The sequence below is a fragment of the Kwoniella dendrophila genome, chromosome 2 (assembly GCF_036810415.1).
Source record: "Kwoniella dendrophila CBS 6074 chromosome 2, complete sequence".
Taxonomy (NCBI): domain Eukaryota; kingdom Fungi; phylum Basidiomycota; class Tremellomycetes; order Tremellales; family Cryptococcaceae; genus Kwoniella; species Kwoniella dendrophila.
The window spans coordinates 1,964,924-1,984,679 of record NC_089477.1 but is presented as its reverse complement, the minus strand read 5'-3'; the positions used below and the strand labels follow the sequence as shown (position 1 = coordinate 1,984,679).

Below are 19,756 nucleotides of genomic sequence, written 5' to 3'. Positions count from 1 at the left end.
TTTCGGTCTAACATGACCTATTGTACCAGCTTGAGCACACGCACGCAAATTCATGCTAACTCCAATGCAAACGGAGATCTAGCTGACTCATGTCTTGACGCAAAAGAAAGGGAGGAAGCGGTCTAGATCACCGTAACGATGTTACTGTACAGAATGAATCTCGAAACAAGGAAAAGAAGCTGAATGGAAAGAGAGGGTACCCATGGTGGTCCTTTCTTTAGGTTCTGAACGCACGCAACGAGCCGGAAACCGAGCTGTTTGGCGGTCTCGGCTAGACGACTGAGTGAGTTGTCAGTTATCAGGGATACGTATGTACTGTATGGCTGAAGTAAGGTATTTTATGCGTTCACAACGAGGCTTTGGGCTTCACCGAGGTGGGAAAAAGATATAAAAAGATGAAATTCTTGATGCGAGTTTGATTTTCTGGCTAAACAAGAAGACAGTACACATATCGTTAAATCAAGTATCATAACTAGCGCTATTTATAGAGGACTGTGATAACGTATAAAGCTTATCATCAACTACTACATATCACACAAAGTGTAAAAAATGGACCCAGAATACTTCGAAAAAGGCGATATCAAGCCCAAAAGCAAACAAGCTTCCCAGCAATCTCAAGAGACTAGATCGGCTAGTGGTTTTAGTACTACCAGTACTACTCAGAGTGAGTGTCTTCCACCAGTAGAAATGAAGATCCGGTATTCCTTACGAGTCCATAGGGCGAGATATCGCCACATTTAAAAGCTGACAAGTAGTCCGTCAAAAGGTTATCAGACCGCCACTTCGGCAGCCAGCACTAAAGCCTCAAATTCTGCCATGGATGGCTCAATCGTCTTGGTAAATCCTGATGATGACGCCGACGATGAATGGGTGACAGTCTAAAGATATCAACGGATTGTTTACTCCCTTTCGAAGGAATATCTTACGAGTACGCATCGTGATGTCTTCCCTGGGGACAGATAAATTTTGTAGCCTCAAGCAAGATCCAAACTTATTTCTCATTATGTTCATGTACATTTGCAAAAAAGGCAGAAAAAGCACTTGGGATTGTTCTGAGCAAATCCTTCGTGACTAGCTGGCCTAGGTGTTCCCAAAAGTTATACATAGTCATTGCTTTTTTGTAAAATTCTTTCTGTGACTCTTCAGGAATTTTTGTTAAAGGTTGAATGAGTGTATCGGGATTCTCAAGTCGCTTGTGGTGATGCGCCGAGTTTTCAGTCATGACAGCGGGCTGCAAACTTGATATATAAGAAAAATGATCCTAATAAATGGAGTGCGAACGATGTACAAGGCTTCTGACTGCCCATTTGGGTTCAACACAAAGATGAAAGGGCAGTATACTTAACACTGACACGGTATCTTCTCTTTGCAATCCAACTTGTATCCTCACGCCCTGTGCTTCTGCTATCAGTCTCATTGACCCCTCTGGATCTGCCAGATCTTCTACGGTTGAGCGGCGAAAACTGACCAGGCGAATACGATGGTTAGGGTCGATCAATATATGTCTGCTGCAAATATCTCCGTGACATATACCTCGCTTATGGAGTTGTTCGTACGCCAAATACAATTTCTGTCTAAATACGAGACAAGATTTCAGCTTGTAATCTTTGTACTGAGTGGACGCCCCCTTTCGGATGAAAGACAAGCTAGATCAAAGATTCATGCAGTAGAACGATCAACTCACTTCCACTCTTCGTTTGAGTTGACCATTTCTGGTTCGAGAGGATGACCAGCGAATTCAAGTATAATAGCATAATATTCTGTTGAACCACTTGATTGGTATAACCCATGGTATTTAGGTACCAAATCTCCCTGTAGATCTGATAAAGGACCTAAATAGAGGAGTTCTTCTTTGATAGCTTCTAACAATATCCCTCCAGGAGCGATGATCTCTTCACCTTCAGGGTCTTCGCGAGAGCAATAATTAGCATTAACAAGTTTAAGGATTACTTTGCCCCATACAGAGTGATCACCTAGCCAAAAATCCCACAAATAACCAGATCCTATATGCGTGTTTATGGTCAGAGTCGCTTTTTCTGGTTTGTTTTCGATTATTGGTGAGGATGTCCTGTCAAGTGTCAAGGACAGGAAATCTTCGTTGAACGTGAATTCAGATATTTCTTCCATTAAACGTTGGAGGCTCAGTGTTTCTCCACCTAGGTTGAGGGGCGATGTTTCCAAAGCTGTATGATTTTGTAATGATTGGGGCGTTGGAGCAGATGAGCATTCTATCGTTAAGGTGTCCTCCTTATTGTACTTGGAGTCGTGGTGAGGAACAAAACGTGCGCAGTTTTCGAACCTCGTTCTACCGCTCAACTCCAAACCGGGAACGACTTGGATCTCGAAATCCATGGAGCGAATTAAAGGATTAGCTGAGTGACTTAAATCGTTGTGACTATTTTATGATATAAACCTTTAGAGCGATATGCAGCAAGGCAATATAGATATTACCTCTCTACTCGTGCAGGATGGAGTCCTGCTATAAATATAGTTTTACAGTACTGCAAGATTTACCGTCACACGACAACGCAGCATTACGTGCATTCAGTCAAAGTAACGTACTCCTTAGTGTTCTTCATACTCTCGAAACTCACTACATTACGTTCAACGGACAAGACTATAATGCCATGATAAACTCTTTACATGCACAGGATGACTAATTTACAAAATTACATATCTTGCATGATACATGATTTGTGGATGATTGGTTGATACTGGAGCGATTGATTGAGCGAAATTTTACAAGGGAATTGCCAAATGACTTAATGACTGATTGTCCGTTATACTCTTTCACCAAGTGGATTTTCGAGGAAAAGAACGAGACTCCTATTGATTTTAGTGATTAATGTTATTTAATCTTAATCTTGAATAATTTCAACTCTTTCTAAATAACTTTCAGGGACTAAGCCCACTTTTTCATCTATACTTGTAATTTTACCCTTTTTGATGTTTATACGTCTTGCAATCACCCAACCTGGATCACCATTACCTCTACCTGATAAATTAACTAAATCACCTTCTTGTAGATTCATTTCACTTGAGCTTATAGCTTCGAAGGGGTATGCAGCTCTATAATATCCTTTGGGTTCTTCTTCCTCTGATAAATTTTCTAGTATATTGTACTTATATGAGTATTCTCCATTTTCATTATATCCTGTTATAATTTCAAATCTTGATTCTGATCTCGAATCTGTAGGTGACGAATAATATCCTCCTTCTTCTTCCTCTTCTCCTCCACCTCCAGTGAAATCACCTTCATCATCAGATAGTTCATCGTCATCGTCATCGTCTTCGAAAGTCGGTCTATGTCTCATCTCTTCGCGAGCATCAGATGTCGTTTTGTTTCGCCATCCACCTAAAAATCCAAATCCTCCCCATCCACCAGCGTTTCCTGAAGACGATCCTTCACCGCTACTACCTTCATCACCTTTCCAGGGCCATCTAAACGCATGTGATCCACTTGAATCTCTATCATCTGGTATATTCCCTCTACCATAATATCTTTCATCAGGTGGCTGATATGCGAAATCTCTAATTACAACTTCAGGCAAGATAACTTGAAATGATTCAGTTTGAGTATCGGATGGTATTACAACTTGTGAATCTGAAGGCTCACTATATTCAGGTATGGAGATCTGACCTGAATTAATCTGTTGCTCTTGTTGAGATGAAGGTGTAGAAATGGATATAGGTGTACTTGTATTTGACGATGAATCAGGTAAAGTTATATTCGTACCTAACATTGACTTTGGTCTGACAGCTTTACTTGACGCTCTTGATCTTGATCTAGGTACGCCTCTGGTACTTGAAGCTTGTGATGAGGACGATATTCTTCTACCACCTCTCGAGGATGTTGATGCTGATCGATCTCGAAGGAATCCGGACGATGAAGAAGGGTCAAATTGTGTAGAATGAGGTCTGGACGAAGCTGGAGAAGCAGGTGCTGGTCTAGAAGAAATCAATGAAGGTGTAGCAGATTGTCTTTTACTAGGAGAAGCTTGAGGAGAAGAAAGGTCGATAATATTGGATTGTGATAAAGAGGTCGGAACAGGAGAATGAACGTGAGGTGAGTGGGATTGAGGGGACTTGGAAGAAGAAGGATCTGAAGGGGTAGAACAGGATGAGGAGGAGGGATCTGCTATAAGAAGATATTATACCATGTTCAACGATCAAGCTGAGGACATCGTCCGTCGGCCATAAGCTAAACTTACCTGGTACTATAGCATCATCCTGGTTGCTTGACTGTTTTGTGGGTTCTGTACTTTCCATATCTTCAAGTCTGAGTCTATGATAATTTGAAAAGGAAGATATGGCGAATACGAGATATGAATGTTGAGCTTGCAATGATAGTCACACTGAATGGTTATTCTACTTTAGTAGTGACGAATATGTGTAACGTTCTCGCCAATTTACAACCGGATTGCCGAATTATGAGAAATCAGGTACTGTTTATCGGCATAAAGCTTGTCAATGTGGTAGATGCAGGACGACCTGATTGTGAGGTTTGCTTGATGTTCGCTATGTTTCAAGAGAGCTAGTATATGTTGTGTTTACCTATACTATATGGATGCTAAGTATGCTTGATGATGGTTGTCGAGTTGTGACTATCAAAGAGTATAACCTTACATGTTAGTTGTTGTTGTTTCAAACAAAAGAGCGCGTTCAATTAGTATATTACGTATTACGTATATCACTACTGGCCATGTGTTTTCTGTCGTGCCTATTCAAGTTTTAGTTCTCGGTGAGGCTATTCCTTGTGAGCCTATATCTCTGTACCCTTAATAATTATTGATTCGATAAAATATAAATGCATATGGACGTCATGAAATAAACGAAAAACCGGTTTTCATGTTTTTGAGAGCACTTTTTGTTTACATTTAATAACTTTATTGTGCAATCTAAAAAAGCAGTCCTTCTCACTGCTTCCTCATCTACTCGTTTCTTGTCTTCTGAACAGCCTAGGACATATTCATCCACAGAAAAAGGGACAATCAATACCCTCAAAAATGTCAACTTCAACACCGATACTTCCTTCCACAACGGTTACACCCCCACCAGCAGAACCTTCAGCTATGGGTGGTAGAGCTGCAAAATCATCTTTTGGTGCAGAATCAACAATGTCTTTACTGGTTGATTCTTTAAAAGATAGATTATTATTTGCTGTACCTAAAAAAGGTAGATTGATGGAAAAAACTTTAGAATTGTTAGCAGGTGCAGATATCAAATATAATAGAGCTCATAGATTAGATGTTGCTTTAGTACAGAATCATCCTATAGCTTTGTGAGTTGCATTGTTTCTGTCACTCAATGGTCAAGATCTCGAGTACCCTAGGAAAGGTGTCAATGGATTCGGTTTTGTCAAAATCTGTAAAACGCAGATGATTTATGCTTCTCATAATTACGCACGTTCGTTTGGTGCAGTGGTATCTAGTACTAAAGGGGAATAATTGGAAAACGCGGTATCCTATGTCAATATTGTGACAATTACTCGTCTTCCTATCAAGATGTCACTATGAATACCATACTAATACATATCTTTATCCTCTTTACAGAGTATTCCTTCCAGCAGCCGATATACCTCGATTTGTAGCTCTCGGTTCAGTAGCTTTAGGAATTACAGGACAAGATGTAATTTCAGAATCAACACATGCTGAACAAATCGTTGAATTATTACAATTAGGTTTTGGTAAATGTTCTTTACAAGTTCAAGTTCCAGTTACAGGACCAATTCAAACTTTAGAAGGTTTATCTGGTGGTAGAATTGCTACATCTTTTGAAGTTTTAGCTGCAGAATTATTTAATGGTCCAAATGGTGTAGATGCTAAATCAAATTCAAACAAAAAAACTAAAATTGAATATGTTGGTGGTTCTGTTGAAGCTGCTTGTGCTTTAGGTATGGCTGATGGTATTGTTGATTTAGTTGGTAAGTTGACGAGTTGATATCTATGATTGGTCCCCTGGAAAGGTCATAATAATATCTTTCTGTTTATCAAGATTTGCTTGACTGATAACTTCTCCTTTTTCTTTTTGCGTAGAATCTGGTGACACAATGAGAGCAGCAGGATTACATGCTATTCATACATTAATGAAAAGTGAAGCTGTATTAATTACATCAAAAGAACCACATTCAACATTAACACCTGAATTGAAATCATTAATTCATTTGATCAAATCTAGATTTGCTGGTGTTTTAGCCGCAAAAAAATACGTTTACGCTTCATATAACGTTGAAAGAAAAAATTTAGATAAAGCATTAAAAATTACACCAGGTAGAAGAGCTGCAACAGTTTCACCATTAGAAACTGAAGGTTGGGTTGCAGTCTCTTCAATGGTTGAAAGAAAAGAAGTCGCAAAAACAATGGATGAATTAGAAAAATCTGGTGCAGAAGATATTTTGATTTTCGCTTTGGATAATTGTCGTGTTGGTATTTAAAACCAATCAACTGACTTTGTCCAAGTGAAAACACCCAGCAAAGATGAAAAAACAACATTATATATATATTCATACACACAATTCTATAGACTTTTTTGACATCATGCATAAATTACATCATGTTACTGTTTCATGTATCTGACACCATACAATCTGATGAGTATGATGATGTTGAATTATGAGAATTGTAAAGTTAACCTTGACGCAAACACCACTTGTAAAAGTCAAAATAATCATACATGTGAAACCCGGCTATGACGACACACCGGTCAAGTCCATCTATAAATTACGATTGATTCACGTCCTTTCTTCCTCAATAAATCTGATTGTGAACGATATCTATCATTAAATATAACATACATCACTTATACTCGAAGCTCAATCTAATACTGGGCAGCCTTTACAGACCAAATAGGAACCACAGCAGAAATTTCAGATTCGTCAGGCAAGGAGGGATCAAGCAATATGACGACCATTCCACCTCCTTATTCCTCTAGGGATCATGCTCAAGGTAAGTTGCCCAAAGCGCTCTTGATGATTTCCAAATTATCATATGATGTAAGATCTTAATCAGCTATTAGTGATATGACCCTCCTTCTACATTTTTCTTTTTAATGGTCAACCTGTTCATTCCTTCTCCACGTATCGCTGCCCCGAATCGTCAATTATGTATACTAATCTATCATCGTTTTCAGTTCAACCTGTTCCTCTAGCTCAAGCCTCGACATCAACGTCTAGTTCAGTCTCTCAAGGACAAGAATTTCAAGAGACAACTTCAGTATGTCTAGAATGGAGATTATCAGGATTGAAAGCTATGTATGAGAGTACAAGAGGTGAACAGAAATCGTAAGTATTTACCCTATAATGTTCTTGTGTTATCTGGTCAGACATTTTATATAGGACCTTTACGCAGTAGTACGAATTACGTACTTGACAAGCTGATGTGATATTATACACCCTCCAGTAAATGTGTAAAATCAGCTGTATTTGGAGACGCAGATAATTTATGGGAAGTCTTATGGTATCCTAACGCAGGCACTTCAACTCAAACCGCAGGTGATCACGTCAGTCTGTATTTATCTTGTGTAGTAAGTTTACTTTTTTTTCTATATGCTCTAGATCTTTATTATATAAGATACCTCGAGAATACGGCTCACTATGGAACATGTATATCCGTCCTTAGCCAACAGCACAAGAACGTGAATCGTCAATACAGAATAAATGGGTTAGAAAAGGATTATGGTGGTTTAAATTTGAGATTCGACCTATATCCAATAACAGCACTTCCGATACTAGAACTAGTGGATCAAGTAGTAACACCACTAACAGACCTGGGGTGTATCAACATGAAGCATTAGCATCGAAAGATGCGTCAGACCATACATTCGCAGTCAAAACTGCTAATTGGGGTTGGCAAGCATTTGCTAAAAGAGATACATTATTTCAGAATCCTCAAGTCCTACAATCCGATAGTTTCATAATTATCTGTACGATTCAAGCTCAATCGCAACCTCCTGCTGGTTTATGGTTAGGTATAGGTTTACAACCTTCCTCTACAACTCAGAATAATATTGGAGGAGGTGGATTGTTGAATCATAATGGAGGTAAAATTGGAAGTGGTGGTGGTTTGAGTGCTTGGTCAACTTTAGATGGCTCTGCAGGTGGTGTAGCCGGTGGGACTTCAGCTGCAGGCGGTATAAAAAGGGTAGTACCTAAAGAACTCATAAGTAGTGTTGGTTCAATGTTAGATGATCCATGTGAGTAGATTTTCGCGGATATCTTCACGCTGAAATGTAAGCCAAGCTGACGATCTTGTCAAAATGATGATCTATCTAGTATACTCCGATGTCGAATTTGTCATACCCGCTAAAAGAGGTACAGGATCTGCTCCAAGACGTATTTATGCGAATAAGAAGTTGTTGAAGAGATGCGATTACTTTCAAGCTATGTTCCATGGTGGATTCAAGGAAGTTGAAGGTGTATCTGATGATGTGAGTAAAATATCAAATATCTGCTCAGTAAAGCGTCAGGCCGAAATACTGAACTACTGTACTGCTGTCCTGTCCTATCACGTACGTACTCTAGGATGAATCAGAAGACGACGTATCCGTTCTATCAGATTCAGATATGGATGAAGAATCACTTGAAAATGAATCTTCAACAACATCCTTTGATGAGGCTAAACACGATCGATTGATTCCTTCAGATGACCGTGATCGAGATTTACACTTGACGACTACGACTAGTAGGAATTCATCTATCAGAAAATCGTCAACTTCAGCAGATAAACCTTTACTATTGGGAGAAGATCGATCAGAAAACGATACTTCTACGAGCAGTTCTTCGGAAAATGTCAATAATAACAATACCAATGGAACTAAAGAGGAGAATTCAATTGAAGTTGGAAATGTCACTATAGAATCAGAAGGCGGAGGAGACTCTAGCAAGAAATCTCCCTTAAAAACGAAAGAAACCAAATCACCAACTGCAAATACTGATAACAAGTCTACTATCACTACCAGCTCAAAGGAGATGAGCAGTAAGAGGAAAACAGTCAAAACGCCTAAAGTGACTGGACCCAAAAAGACTAGAGTAGTGATTAGAGATGCTGCCTGGAGTACTTGGTGGGCAGTCCTATATTGGGTGAGTATCTAATCTCATCTCACCATTTTAGGATTCTAGTTAGTATGACTGACTTTAAGCATCGGTGATCATTTAGATTTACACCGATATTATCTATTTCGCACCTTTGACATCATCATTTGAACATCAAATAAGTCGAAGACAATCAACTACTTCAACAACAAATATAGGAAACATTGAAGATCCAAAAACAAGATCAGAATGGATACATCGATGGATGATTGAACATGGAATTGATTCTCCACCACCACCTCGTCCACCACGATCTTCTGTGCTTAACGAAAATGATGAGGATCCCGATACCGAAAATGAATCTGATTCTGAAGATGATGATGATGATGATTATGACTCTGATGATGAGTTGACAGTTGGACCAAGACCTGTATCAGCAAAAGCAGTTTATAGATTAGCTGATAAATTAGATTTACCTTCTTTAAAATTAAGATCATTTCAACATATTTGTTCAGGTTTAACAAGTGGTAATGTACCTGCTGAAGTTTTTAGTAAATTTAGTAGTACATATGAAGATGTAAGAAAAGTAAGTTTCTTTTTATGTTCTTGCTCTTGCCAATCAATCAATTCTTTCTAAACTTTTGAGTTTGTTCACTCATTGGATTGGTTTTTCCTAATCATCTATCTATCATGATAATAGGTTCAAGTTGCATTTTTCTTAAAACATTGGTCAGAGATCAAAAAATCAGAAACAATGACTCAAATTTGGCAACAAATTAGAAATGGTAAACATGTTGGATTTGAGGAAGGTGAGTTAAAACAATATGTCTACATTGACTCTCTTCTCAATTGGGTATATGTATTATTCGCTAATTATGTATGGATGTATTCGATTTTGTTTCCCACATCAGTTTGGCCTTTAATTGTTGGTCAATTGGATTTCAGACCTTCTTAAGTATCTCGTATAGATAAGATTCAAACACCGATAAAGTCAAGGAGCAGTAAGTAAAGTTGATTTGTTATTCTTGTAGCCATAAAAACGTATTTTGTATAGATATGTATATGTGTATTGCAATGTACAGTTAGTAATTAACGAGTGATGTTCCTGTTGTGACCATATCCTGTTTCAGGTTCAACGCGACTTCGTAATGTAACGGATGTGCTGTTGATACGTTATACGTTGCAAATATCCTATACATACGAACCAAATGCAAATTGCCCTTTTACTACAAAATCATACTAACCTAAAAGAAAAGATTACCTTAGAAGTTAATTGGTTTATCGTAAGATGCTAAAGCGGCTTCTTTGAAGGCTAATTGAAGAAAATTTGTATACAATTAGCATTATTTCCATATTGTATGTATTTTAAGGGGAGATGCAATCTGATTCTCAACTTACCTTCTGATAATGTTGGGTGAGCGTGACATGTTCTAGCGATATCTTCAGCTGAAGCTTTGTATTCTAAAGCTAATGTAGCTGATGCGATCATTTCACCGGCGTTTGGACCTGTATGAGTTATGAAATATTAGCAAAAATTTATCTGCCATGAGTGTTTGCATGATTAACGTACCTATGATGTGACAACCAAGTACTTGGTCGGTTTCTTTCTCGACAATCTATGAAAATGTTAGACCAGGATTAGTGTTATGTCGTTTATACGGAACTCTGATTCTAGACATACGAATTTAACGAAACCACTGTATACATTGAAAATCAACAATTAACAATCATATCTTACTATAAAGATCTTTCAACTTACTCGGCATCTTGGTTGGTCTTGGCTCTAGAGTTAGCAGCGAATGGGTATTTTCCGATTTTGTAAGCTACACCAGCAGCTTTGAGTTCTTCTTCGTTTTTACCAACCCAAGCGACTTCAGGGTGAGTGTAAACGACTGATGGGATAGCATCGTAGTTGACGTGACCGTGACCTGTCTTGATAATTTCAACGGCGGCAATACCTATTTATATGCACGATTTATCAGTATGATGAACATGTGAATGAAAATCTCCTTAACTTACCTTCCTCTTCAGCTTTGTGGGCAAGCATAGGACCAAAAGTAACGTCACCGATACATTTAACACCTTTAGCAGAAGTGTTGAATTGATCATCGATAACGATTCTTCCTCTCTTATCAGTTTCTACACCGATAGCTTCAAGGTTAAGTCCTTTGGTAACTGGTCGTCTACCGATAGCAACAAGGACAACATCGGCTTCGAGCTGTTGAAACATAAAACGTCAATCAATGAGAGATTTGTGCATCTACGAGGATGGCATGAACTTACAGTTTCTTCTTTACCACCTTTAGCAGCATCGACTTTAAGTGTAACTTTGTCACCATCTCGTTGACCACTGATAACTTTGGTGTTAAGCTTGAATTTGAAACCTTGTTTTTGGAGGATCTTTTGGAATTGTTTACTATGGATCAGACGTGAACATCAGCAAACTGAGTCAACGTGGATGCAGAGATTCCGAATATTGAGTTTCCAGAGGGGATGGACTTACCCAACTTCACCATCCATACCTGCACCAACTGCACCAAGGTATTCAACAACAGTTACTTCAGCACCTAATCTTGACCATACTGAACCTAATTCAAGACCAATGATACCACCACCAATGACGACCATCTATTATATGATATGATACGAGATCAGATCAGCTGATAAGACGACAATGGATACTGACACATTGTGAAATTGCAGTGTTGGGATTGTAAAATATGGAAGGCTCACCTTTTTAGGGACTTCTTTGAGATCTAAAGCACCTGTAGAAGAAACGATTCTTTCTTCATCAATTTCAATACCAGGGAAAGGTGTGACTTCTGAACCAGTTGCAATGATAACATTTTTAGCTTCAACTTGAGTTTCACCACCTTCTAATAAATTTACATTAATTTTTGATGGAGATGCGAAAGAAGCTTCTCCTTTGATATAATCAATACCATTCTTCTTGAACAAATAAGTTTCAATACCACCTGTTAATGCTTTAACTGAAGATGTTTTGGCAGCTAACATTTTTGGTAAATTTAATTTTACACCTTCAACGTCAATACCTCGATTCTTTAAATCGTGTTGTGTTTGATGATAAATGTGGGAGTTGTTTAACCTATGATACGTAACTCATAATCAGCATAATCCTCCCGAGCTAAAAAGCTGTATCTTATCTTTATGACGGATACTGTTCTGATATCTGAGTTCAAACTCTCTTGCTAATATACGAGAGTATTAGGTATGTGGAGTAGAGGAGACCACTTACATTGCTTTGGATGGGATACAACCAACGTTTAAACATGTTCCACCTAAAGCTCCTCGTTTTTCAATACAAGCGGTCTGAAAACGTAAAGCACTAAAATCAGTATTTTGAATTTTACTTGGTTTGTTCCTTGGTGGCCTGTTCTCTTTTGGGTGTATGCGAGTACTACTAAACTTCTATAGCAAATAACATTTATCCATATAATCTTGCCACCAGTGTGACCAATTCTACAACATCCCGATCTCGCTCAGATATTATTATCTGAGCTCTTTCCACAATCCTCTTTCATCGACTCTTCCCCCACTCGCAGAAATCCTTTGAAGCTAATACTTTCTGTCAATCATCGCACGAACTCACCTTGAAACCTAATTGAGCAGCTTTGATAGCAGCTACGTAACCACCTGGACCACCTCCAATGACAACGACATCATAAGGATCGGAAGAAGTTGCTAAACCTCTTGATTGTAAGAAAGTGATTCTTGGTAATGTAGATGATTTGGAGAATGATGATGAAGGTTTTGAGAGTGGTCTAAGGAGATTTTGAGCCTATATATAACATCAAAAAAATATAAGATGAAATAGTAGGAATTTCAGAATTTAGTAAGCAATGAATTATGTATCAAGCGCGAATTGTCTGGAAACAAGAACACTTACAAAAGGTTGTCGAGAAAGCATCTTGAATATGTTTACTCTTTTGTACTGGTTGATGGTGAATATCAAGAGGTTTGTTGCAAAAAATATCTAGAAACAATTATCAAAATTCAAGCAACAATAGCAGCAGCAGCAACAACAACAACAAGCGAGTGAATGTAAGATTCCATCAATGCATGGTTTGACGGCAAATCGCAAGATGGTTAAAGTTGATTTTGTAGCCGTTGTCAGGTCCCCGATAAATCCGTATATGAATGTGGCACATCACCTTAAAGCACTTAATAGACCCCACTGAACGGCATCTCCGTTGGAAATACCTTGATTCCAGTGTATGTTCAACGCGTTCACGATGAACAGAGGCGATAAGATACAGATAAATTGTCGTTGGAAATGATCACACTTGCGGTGCATATTTGTAGATAGCGCTATCCACAACGAAAAAATCTTATATTTGATCAACTGTTGTCATCGATATCAGTATTAGGGAAAAACACAAAGGCAGGTTGAAAGCAGGAAGACCAATGAATCTGTTAATCTTCGAAGGAGGATAATCCACCTATCTCCAGTAATACCACGACATGTAGATACATCGGTCATCATTGAATGGGTCGGGATTCAAAACGCTGTCGTGAACAAGATGATTGATGGTTTCAGCTAAGTTGTATGGTTTAAAGGACCCCCTTCCCTTTCCTTAAGGTCCTTATTGTCCGCGCTAACCCTTGTATAAAACGCACTTACACCATCAAATATTGATACTCAAAAAAGAAATAAGAACGACACATACACGCTGAATGTAGTTTATCCTGTTACCCTCCTTTTCTTCAACTTACAACATTGGAACGATGTAAACATGCATGATCAACCTTGAAATGATCGTCTATCGACATATTGCTCGTACTAACCATTGGTTTATTTTGAAGATAGCTAAATTATACACAGGTAGAATCTGCTTCTATCTATTTTCAATAGGTACTTTAGCCAAAGGATATCAAACTCAATAACTAGATTAGTCAACCTCACTCAACCCGTATTCTCAATTAATATAAGATATTCTGATTCTTCACTCCATTGTCAATTTTCATCAACTTCCCCCTTCCCCTTTATCAACTGTAGTTGACATCATCGATCTACTTGTATCCTCGTGACCTCACCTTAACGACTACAAGTACAACTACTAGATTTGGTAATTGGTAGAAAGATCCCTTTGTCAACCTTGGACCTCTTAATTGTTAGGTGAATTCCGTTACAAGATGGCTAAGAAGAAAAATAAGATTAATGCCAATAAAGACAATGCTACTACAACTGAAGCAGCAGCAGCAACAACAACTGCTCATAGTGTAACTATACCTGTCTCCACAACTAAAGCACCGTCAATCCACTCAATTGAACCACCTACAGACATTCAAGATAATAATAAAGCACCTAGTCAACATCATCACCACGATCATGAGCATCATCATCATCATTCACATTATGCAAGATCAATAAATTCTGATGGTAATATAGTTGAAACTAAAACTGATATTGTTGAACATAAAGAAATTAGAGAAATCCCAATTGAAGAAGACGACAACAATAACGAAGAAGAAGAAAAAGCACTTTCGAAAGCCCCATCAAAAGCTCCTTCCAAAACACCTTCATCATCACATCAACATCATCATCATCCTGGTATTTCGGCAAAAATAACTAAAAAGACAAAAGAAATTATACATCCTGCTCCTGATCCAATTGAGCCACCTGCAGCGACTATCAAAGCAGCATCTACTAAAGTCCCATCGAATAAACCACCTACAGTCGTACCTATACCATCTGTGAAAGCATCTTCAGTCAAACCTGCTACTGTTATACCAACACCTGTACCATCAGTAAAAGCACCTACTGCGAAATTACCTTCTGTTAAAGCACCAAGTATGAAACCACCTTCTGTAAAAGCCCCTCCGCCACCTCCAATAAGTATACCACCACCTTCACCAGCACCATCACATAAATCACATAGATCACACAGATCACATCATCACCCCGAAGTAATTGTAAATGTAACCATACCTCAACCCATCCCTGCACCAGTACCAGCACCAGTGCCAGCACCAGTGCCACGTCCTGTAGCAGTCCAAACACCTTCTCCTGTCCCACCAAAACCTAAATCTGTTGCAGCAGTAGATGAAATAGTTGAGAGAGAAGAAATTACAATAACGGAATCTTCGTCCACACCGTTGGTTGTTCCAACTGAAATACCATTACCGCCAAGTAGAGCACCAACTATCATTGCTCCTAGTCCTAAACCAGCACCAACGATCAAATCATTACTTTCAAAATCAAATAAATTGAAAGCTAAATCTGTTCCACCTCCGACTCCAACTTTAATTGAAGAACCCCCTGTTGAGGAGGATAATCAAGAGGAAATAGTTGAAGAAACCAAAGTAGTTACAACAACGACCACAACAACCACTAAGAAAAGACCCCCATCACCACCTAAGACTCCAACAGTTGTTTCATCAGATAATCCGTTTGTAGAAAATATCGAGGATCCCCCACCACCTCCTCCGCCATCTTCACCAAAATCGGCTCCAGCTAAATCAACTAAAAGTAAACCTAAAACTCTTCCACCACCATCACCTGTACCTACTATAAAATCTATAGCTCAAACACCAAGAACACCTTCCAAGATGAGATTACCTTTCTTTAATAAATCACCACAAGAAGACATTGGTGCTGGTGGTGAAAGTGTAAAGACCAGTGCATCCAGTAGGAAACCTATGAAAGTTATTGAAACCACAACAGTAGAGAAAATATATGTACCTATGGATTCTGATGGAGAACAAGATGAAATCGTTATTGAGGAAAAAGATGAAATCAAAGAAGTTGATACTGCTGCTACAACTATTGGCGGTGCAACTACAAAAGGTATAGGTGGTGCTAGAAGTGAAGCTCTGACGGCTACCCCAGGTAGAAGAAGTGGTACTAAAGGTGGTCTAAGACCTATTCCAATGGGTAAGTTCTGAATTTGTTTTTCAACTACCCTTCTCATGATGTAACGCGACTAATGCTCGTAATGATTTAAGTGGACTATCAAGCGTTGATACAAGGTACACCACCTCTCTCATCTAGAAAATCGTTATCTCCATTTCCATCTGCTACAATGGCTGGTCAAAGTATGACTCCCACACCTCAAGGTCCAAAGACGATTGCAACCTATTCTGCTCAATTAGACAGGGATTCTCAAGGTAATGAGCATTTACATGCTAGATTGAGAGATCATACTGGTGTTGTGAAACCTATTGATCCAACAATTCCACCAACATCAATTAAAGCTTTAAATCCTACTTTACCTCCAGCATCAATGGCACCACCTACGACATATGCTCAACCAACTCATTTACCAAATTCAATGTCACACACACCAGCTCCTACAATGACCGCTATGCCTTCACCTTTACCTGCGGAAGCACCAGCAGTTACTGCCACACCTGGTGCTGCTAACAATGGTCCAAAAACAATTGTAACGCTCTCAGCACAATTAGATCGTGATTCAAAAGGAAATGAACATCTTCATGCACGTTTACGTGATCACACCGGAGCAGTCAAAGGATTAGAGTTGGATACAGGAGAAGCTATATCTACATTGCCCTTAGAAACTGAAAAAGAGCGTAAAAAACGAGAAAAGAAAGAGAAAAAGTTAGCTGAAAAATTAGCTGCGACAGAAGAAATCAAGGGTTTAGAAGGGAATCCATATAAATCTATTAGTGGTGGTGTAGCTGCTCCCAAATCTGAAAGGTGAGTACAGAGTCTATATGATTGAGGTATACCAAAACTTAAAACCGCAATAAAACCTAAAGACATATCAGCTGATGATATGAATATCCATAGATATGCTTATCCACCTGCTCCTACGGTGATCGAACAAGCGGCAAAGGATAGGTACAATAACCGATTTAATGGTGGTCAAGGTGGTGCCCCTGGTAGTGGAGCACAAGCTACTATGGGAATGGGAATGGGAATGGGAATGAATGGAATGCGGTAAGTGCTACCATAAAAGGTGTTCCTTCTTAGTGTTCCTTCTTTCTGTTCTTCAAACAGACTTTCGAAACTTGCTTCTTACCCCTTTTCCCCTTTGATTCAAATGCGTTGGGAACGGAATATACTAGATCTCAAGGGAATCCGTTATCAAAGTGATGCGATATCCAGGATAAAAGGAGATGTAGCTTAAGGATAAGGGACCATCCTTTGATCCAACCTACCATTGTGATCACTCATCGTCTCATCTATCCTTTCCACACACACACACAATAATACACAAGGCTGAACTAACGCACTGACCCAATTTTATCTTTTTATAATTGTATCACATCAACTAAATGCGGCATGTTTCAACTTTTTATGATCACTTGATTCCTTTGTATTCTGTACTTTTGTACTTTTGTATGACTCGTATTTTATATATACTTCTTGTAAATTTCTCACATTTCTTCTTCTTTTGTACATGTTCTTTTATCTTTTCCAACAACCATCATTACTACAACTATCATCACTACTATCGACAATATAGACAACCACCTTATCCACCAGTACAACCAGCATTATATCCTAGACCGCCACCATTAGTCGGTACTAGACCACCAATGTTTGGTCCACCACCAATGATGAAACCAATGATGGGCATGGGAATGGGAGGTATGGGAATGGGAATGCCTATGATGGGTATGGGTATGCCAATGGGAATGGGTATGGGTGTACCAGGTGTAGTACCCGGTCAACCTGGTATGGGATGGTATAATTCTATGCCAGGTAGATTCGGTAGAGATATGTTAGGAAGAGGTACGCAAGGTCCTGGAATGTGATTATGACTCTTTTGATTGTTCGGCATGGATTAATTTGTTTCTCTCCCTACATGATTCGGAATGTTCAGATTTCGCAGGTCCAGGTGGCGCTGGCTCAAGGTATGCAAATAATCTTATTGACTCGGCTTTGTATCGAAAATCACCTTTCCTGCTCTCCAAGAAAATAACTTGCGCAACGTTTCTATGGGACAAGTTCCTGCTACATGGGTAGACTCATATCGGCCATGTGGTCTGCCATCACATCGATTCCCATGCGCACTCTCAATCTTATGAATAGCATGATAAGTGGTCAGGCTGACACTTTCTTTTGCCAATGTATAGTCAACCTTATCGACCACCCGATCCTTCCGCTTTACCACCTATGCCAGGTGGTTTACCTTTTATCGCCAGACCAGGTCAAGAAGGATTTGATCAATATGGAAGAATGTGTAAGTAGAGTTTATATCTACCATGTTTCCCTCAGTTCAGCCACTTAGATTATTGACGGATATCTTGATTTTTTAGTACCACCTGAATTACCTGAAGGTAAGTGGTCGTCGTGGAAATTGAGACCAGCAGCCAGAACCCATCCATAACATTGATCAAGCTAATCTGGATATTCAGGCTGGGATGGTTGGGGTAGACCAATCGTATCAGCGAATTCTCAACCCAATCCACCACCAGGAGCACAAGCTCAACCACCTGCACCACCAGCAGCACCCGTAGCAGCTTCAGCAGCTGGCGTACCACACCAAGCAGGAACACAAGAAATGCCATTTACATCTTCAGCTGGGTACGGATCTGGTTCAAGATCAATGTCAGATACAGCAAGTTCAACAGGAACAGGTAGACCTGAACAGTACGTTGGTTGGCATAATTATTATTTGAATAGTAAAAAAAGTAAAATTGATGATCCGAGAGGATATAAAGAGATTCCTTGGGGATTGACTAGAAGACGTGAGGAAAATTTCTGGGAAAAAGAATAAGGGAATTTCAATAGAGTTAGAACTTTGCTTGTTTCGGTATTCGGATGGGATTGCTTGTGAGCATACTTGATAGTACATGCATATTAATGTTATTTTGTGCTTTTTTTTTTTGTTCAACTAGACCACCATGTTTCGATCGACCACCAGCAAAATCAGATTCATATTTCAGATATGATCAATTTGAACCCTTTTCATTACCTTGTCAAAGTTTGAATTATCCACACCAATTACATTTACCACCTGAATTAGTTAGTCATGATGTAAATGAAGAAGATTGGTGAGTGATCCCATGACTGGCGATGTTTAACAATAAGTCAAAATACTAATTGTGTATGCGAAAATCTTGTGGTGCGAGTTTAGGTCAAAATTCATCGATGATTTGTCTAAAGAATCCTTACACAATGCAAGACATCCATTACATACTTTAGTTAGAGGTGGAAAAGGATTAGGACCTGAACCAATTTTAAGTGAAGTAGTACATTCTTTAATTGCTTCATGGGCTGTTGGATTTTTTTCACCTAGAGGAATAAAAATATATGCAGTATCAACATTAGATGGTGAAAGGATATTACCTGCACCTATTGAACCTCCTCCATCAAAAAGAGGTTATTCACATACAGAAGAATTTTCAGATGATGATTCAGAATATTCTTCTACTACTACTGATGCAGAAGAATATGAATTTAATGGTTTAAGTGATTTAGATGAAGAAAGAGATATACAAAAAAGACAATTATATTTACCTAGAATTGAAAGAAATTTAAGAAAAAGAGAAAGGAAAATATTAAAAAAAAGAGAAAAAAGAAGATATAAAAAACAACAAGAATTAAAAATGTTAAATAAAAGAATAGGTAATTGGGAAATTCATTTCATCTGTTCAACTCCGACTATTTGGCAAAAAGGTGCAAGACCAAGAGGTTATGGTGAGCCTGTAACTAAATTAAGTAGACAATCATTAGCATAGGATTGAAGAATGGATTCTTTCGTATGTGTTAATGATTTTGATTAGCATGTTTAACAA

At 38.7% G+C, this 19,756-nt stretch overlaps 7 protein-coding genes across 7 annotated transcripts; 4 read left to right on the top strand and 3 right to left on the bottom strand.

The window, feature by feature from the left end:
* Window positions 1-549: 549 nt before the first annotated feature.
* L201_002133 (uncharacterized protein) lies at window positions 550-882 on the top strand (the record flags this gene model as incomplete). Its single annotated transcript, XM_066217911.1, has 2 exons — window positions 550-664; window positions 767-882. The coding sequence occupies 2 exons, from the start codon at window positions 550-552 to the stop codon at window positions 880-882; spliced, it is 231 nt and encodes a 76-aa protein (XP_066074008.1).
* A 561-nt stretch (window positions 883-1,443) lies between these two features.
* On the bottom strand, window positions 1,444-2,352 carry L201_002132 (uncharacterized protein; the record flags this gene model as incomplete). The annotated part of the gene is made up of 3 exons (XM_066217910.1): window positions 1,444-1,463; window positions 1,534-1,574; window positions 1,685-2,352. 3 exons carry the CDS (start codon window positions 2,350-2,352, stop codon window positions 1,444-1,446), a joined length of 729 nt encoding a protein of 242 aa, XP_066074007.1.
* Window positions 2,353-2,858: 506 nt separating this feature from the next.
* On the bottom strand, window positions 2,859-4,269 carry L201_002131 (uncharacterized protein; the record flags this gene model as incomplete). The annotated part of the gene is made up of 2 exons (XM_066217909.1): window positions 2,859-4,138; window positions 4,212-4,269. The coding sequence occupies 2 exons, from the start codon at window positions 4,267-4,269 to the stop codon at window positions 2,859-2,861; spliced, it is 1,338 nt and encodes a 445-aa protein (XP_066074006.1).
* A 737-nt stretch (window positions 4,270-5,006) lies between these two features.
* L201_002130 (ATP phosphoribosyltransferase) lies at window positions 5,007-6,433 on the top strand (the record flags this gene model as incomplete). Its single annotated transcript, XM_066217908.1, has 3 exons — window positions 5,007-5,281; window positions 5,553-5,923; window positions 6,036-6,433. The coding sequence occupies 3 exons, from the start codon at window positions 5,007-5,009 to the stop codon at window positions 6,431-6,433; spliced, it is 1,044 nt and encodes a 347-aa protein (XP_066074005.1).
* A 465-nt stretch (window positions 6,434-6,898) lies between these two features.
* Window positions 6,899-9,983, top strand: L201_002129 (uncharacterized protein; the record flags this gene model as incomplete). The annotated part of the gene is made up of 9 exons (XM_066217907.1): window positions 6,899-6,944; window positions 7,129-7,279; window positions 7,398-7,521; window positions 7,617-8,190; window positions 8,270-8,424; window positions 8,519-9,076; window positions 9,153-9,614; window positions 9,729-9,837; window positions 9,940-9,983. 9 exons carry the CDS (start codon window positions 6,899-6,901, stop codon window positions 9,981-9,983), a joined length of 2,223 nt encoding a protein of 740 aa, XP_066074004.1.
* Window positions 9,984-10,290: 307 nt separating this feature from the next.
* L201_002128 (dihydrolipoyl dehydrogenase) lies at window positions 10,291-12,956 on the bottom strand (the record flags this gene model as incomplete). The annotated part of the gene is made up of 12 exons (XM_066217906.1): window positions 10,291-10,340; window positions 10,427-10,534; window positions 10,599-10,644; window positions 10,710-10,725; window positions 10,788-10,986; window positions 11,048-11,246; window positions 11,312-11,444; window positions 11,532-11,656; window positions 11,762-12,134; window positions 12,285-12,358; window positions 12,639-12,827; window positions 12,936-12,956. The coding sequence occupies 12 exons, from the start codon at window positions 12,954-12,956 to the stop codon at window positions 10,291-10,293; spliced, it is 1,533 nt and encodes a 510-aa protein (XP_066074003.1).
* A 1,226-nt stretch (window positions 12,957-14,182) lies between these two features.
* Window positions 14,183-19,699, top strand: L201_002127 (uncharacterized protein; the record flags this gene model as incomplete). Its single annotated transcript, XM_066217905.1, has 11 exons — window positions 14,183-15,029; window positions 15,087-15,923; window positions 15,995-16,706; window positions 16,800-16,949; window positions 17,479-17,747; window positions 17,839-17,869; window positions 18,092-18,198; window positions 18,275-18,295; window positions 18,374-18,608; window positions 18,857-19,012; window positions 19,096-19,699. The coding sequence occupies 11 exons, from the start codon at window positions 14,183-14,185 to the stop codon at window positions 19,697-19,699; spliced, it is 3,969 nt and encodes a 1,322-aa protein (XP_066074002.1).
* Window positions 19,700-19,756: the final 57 nt, after the last annotated feature.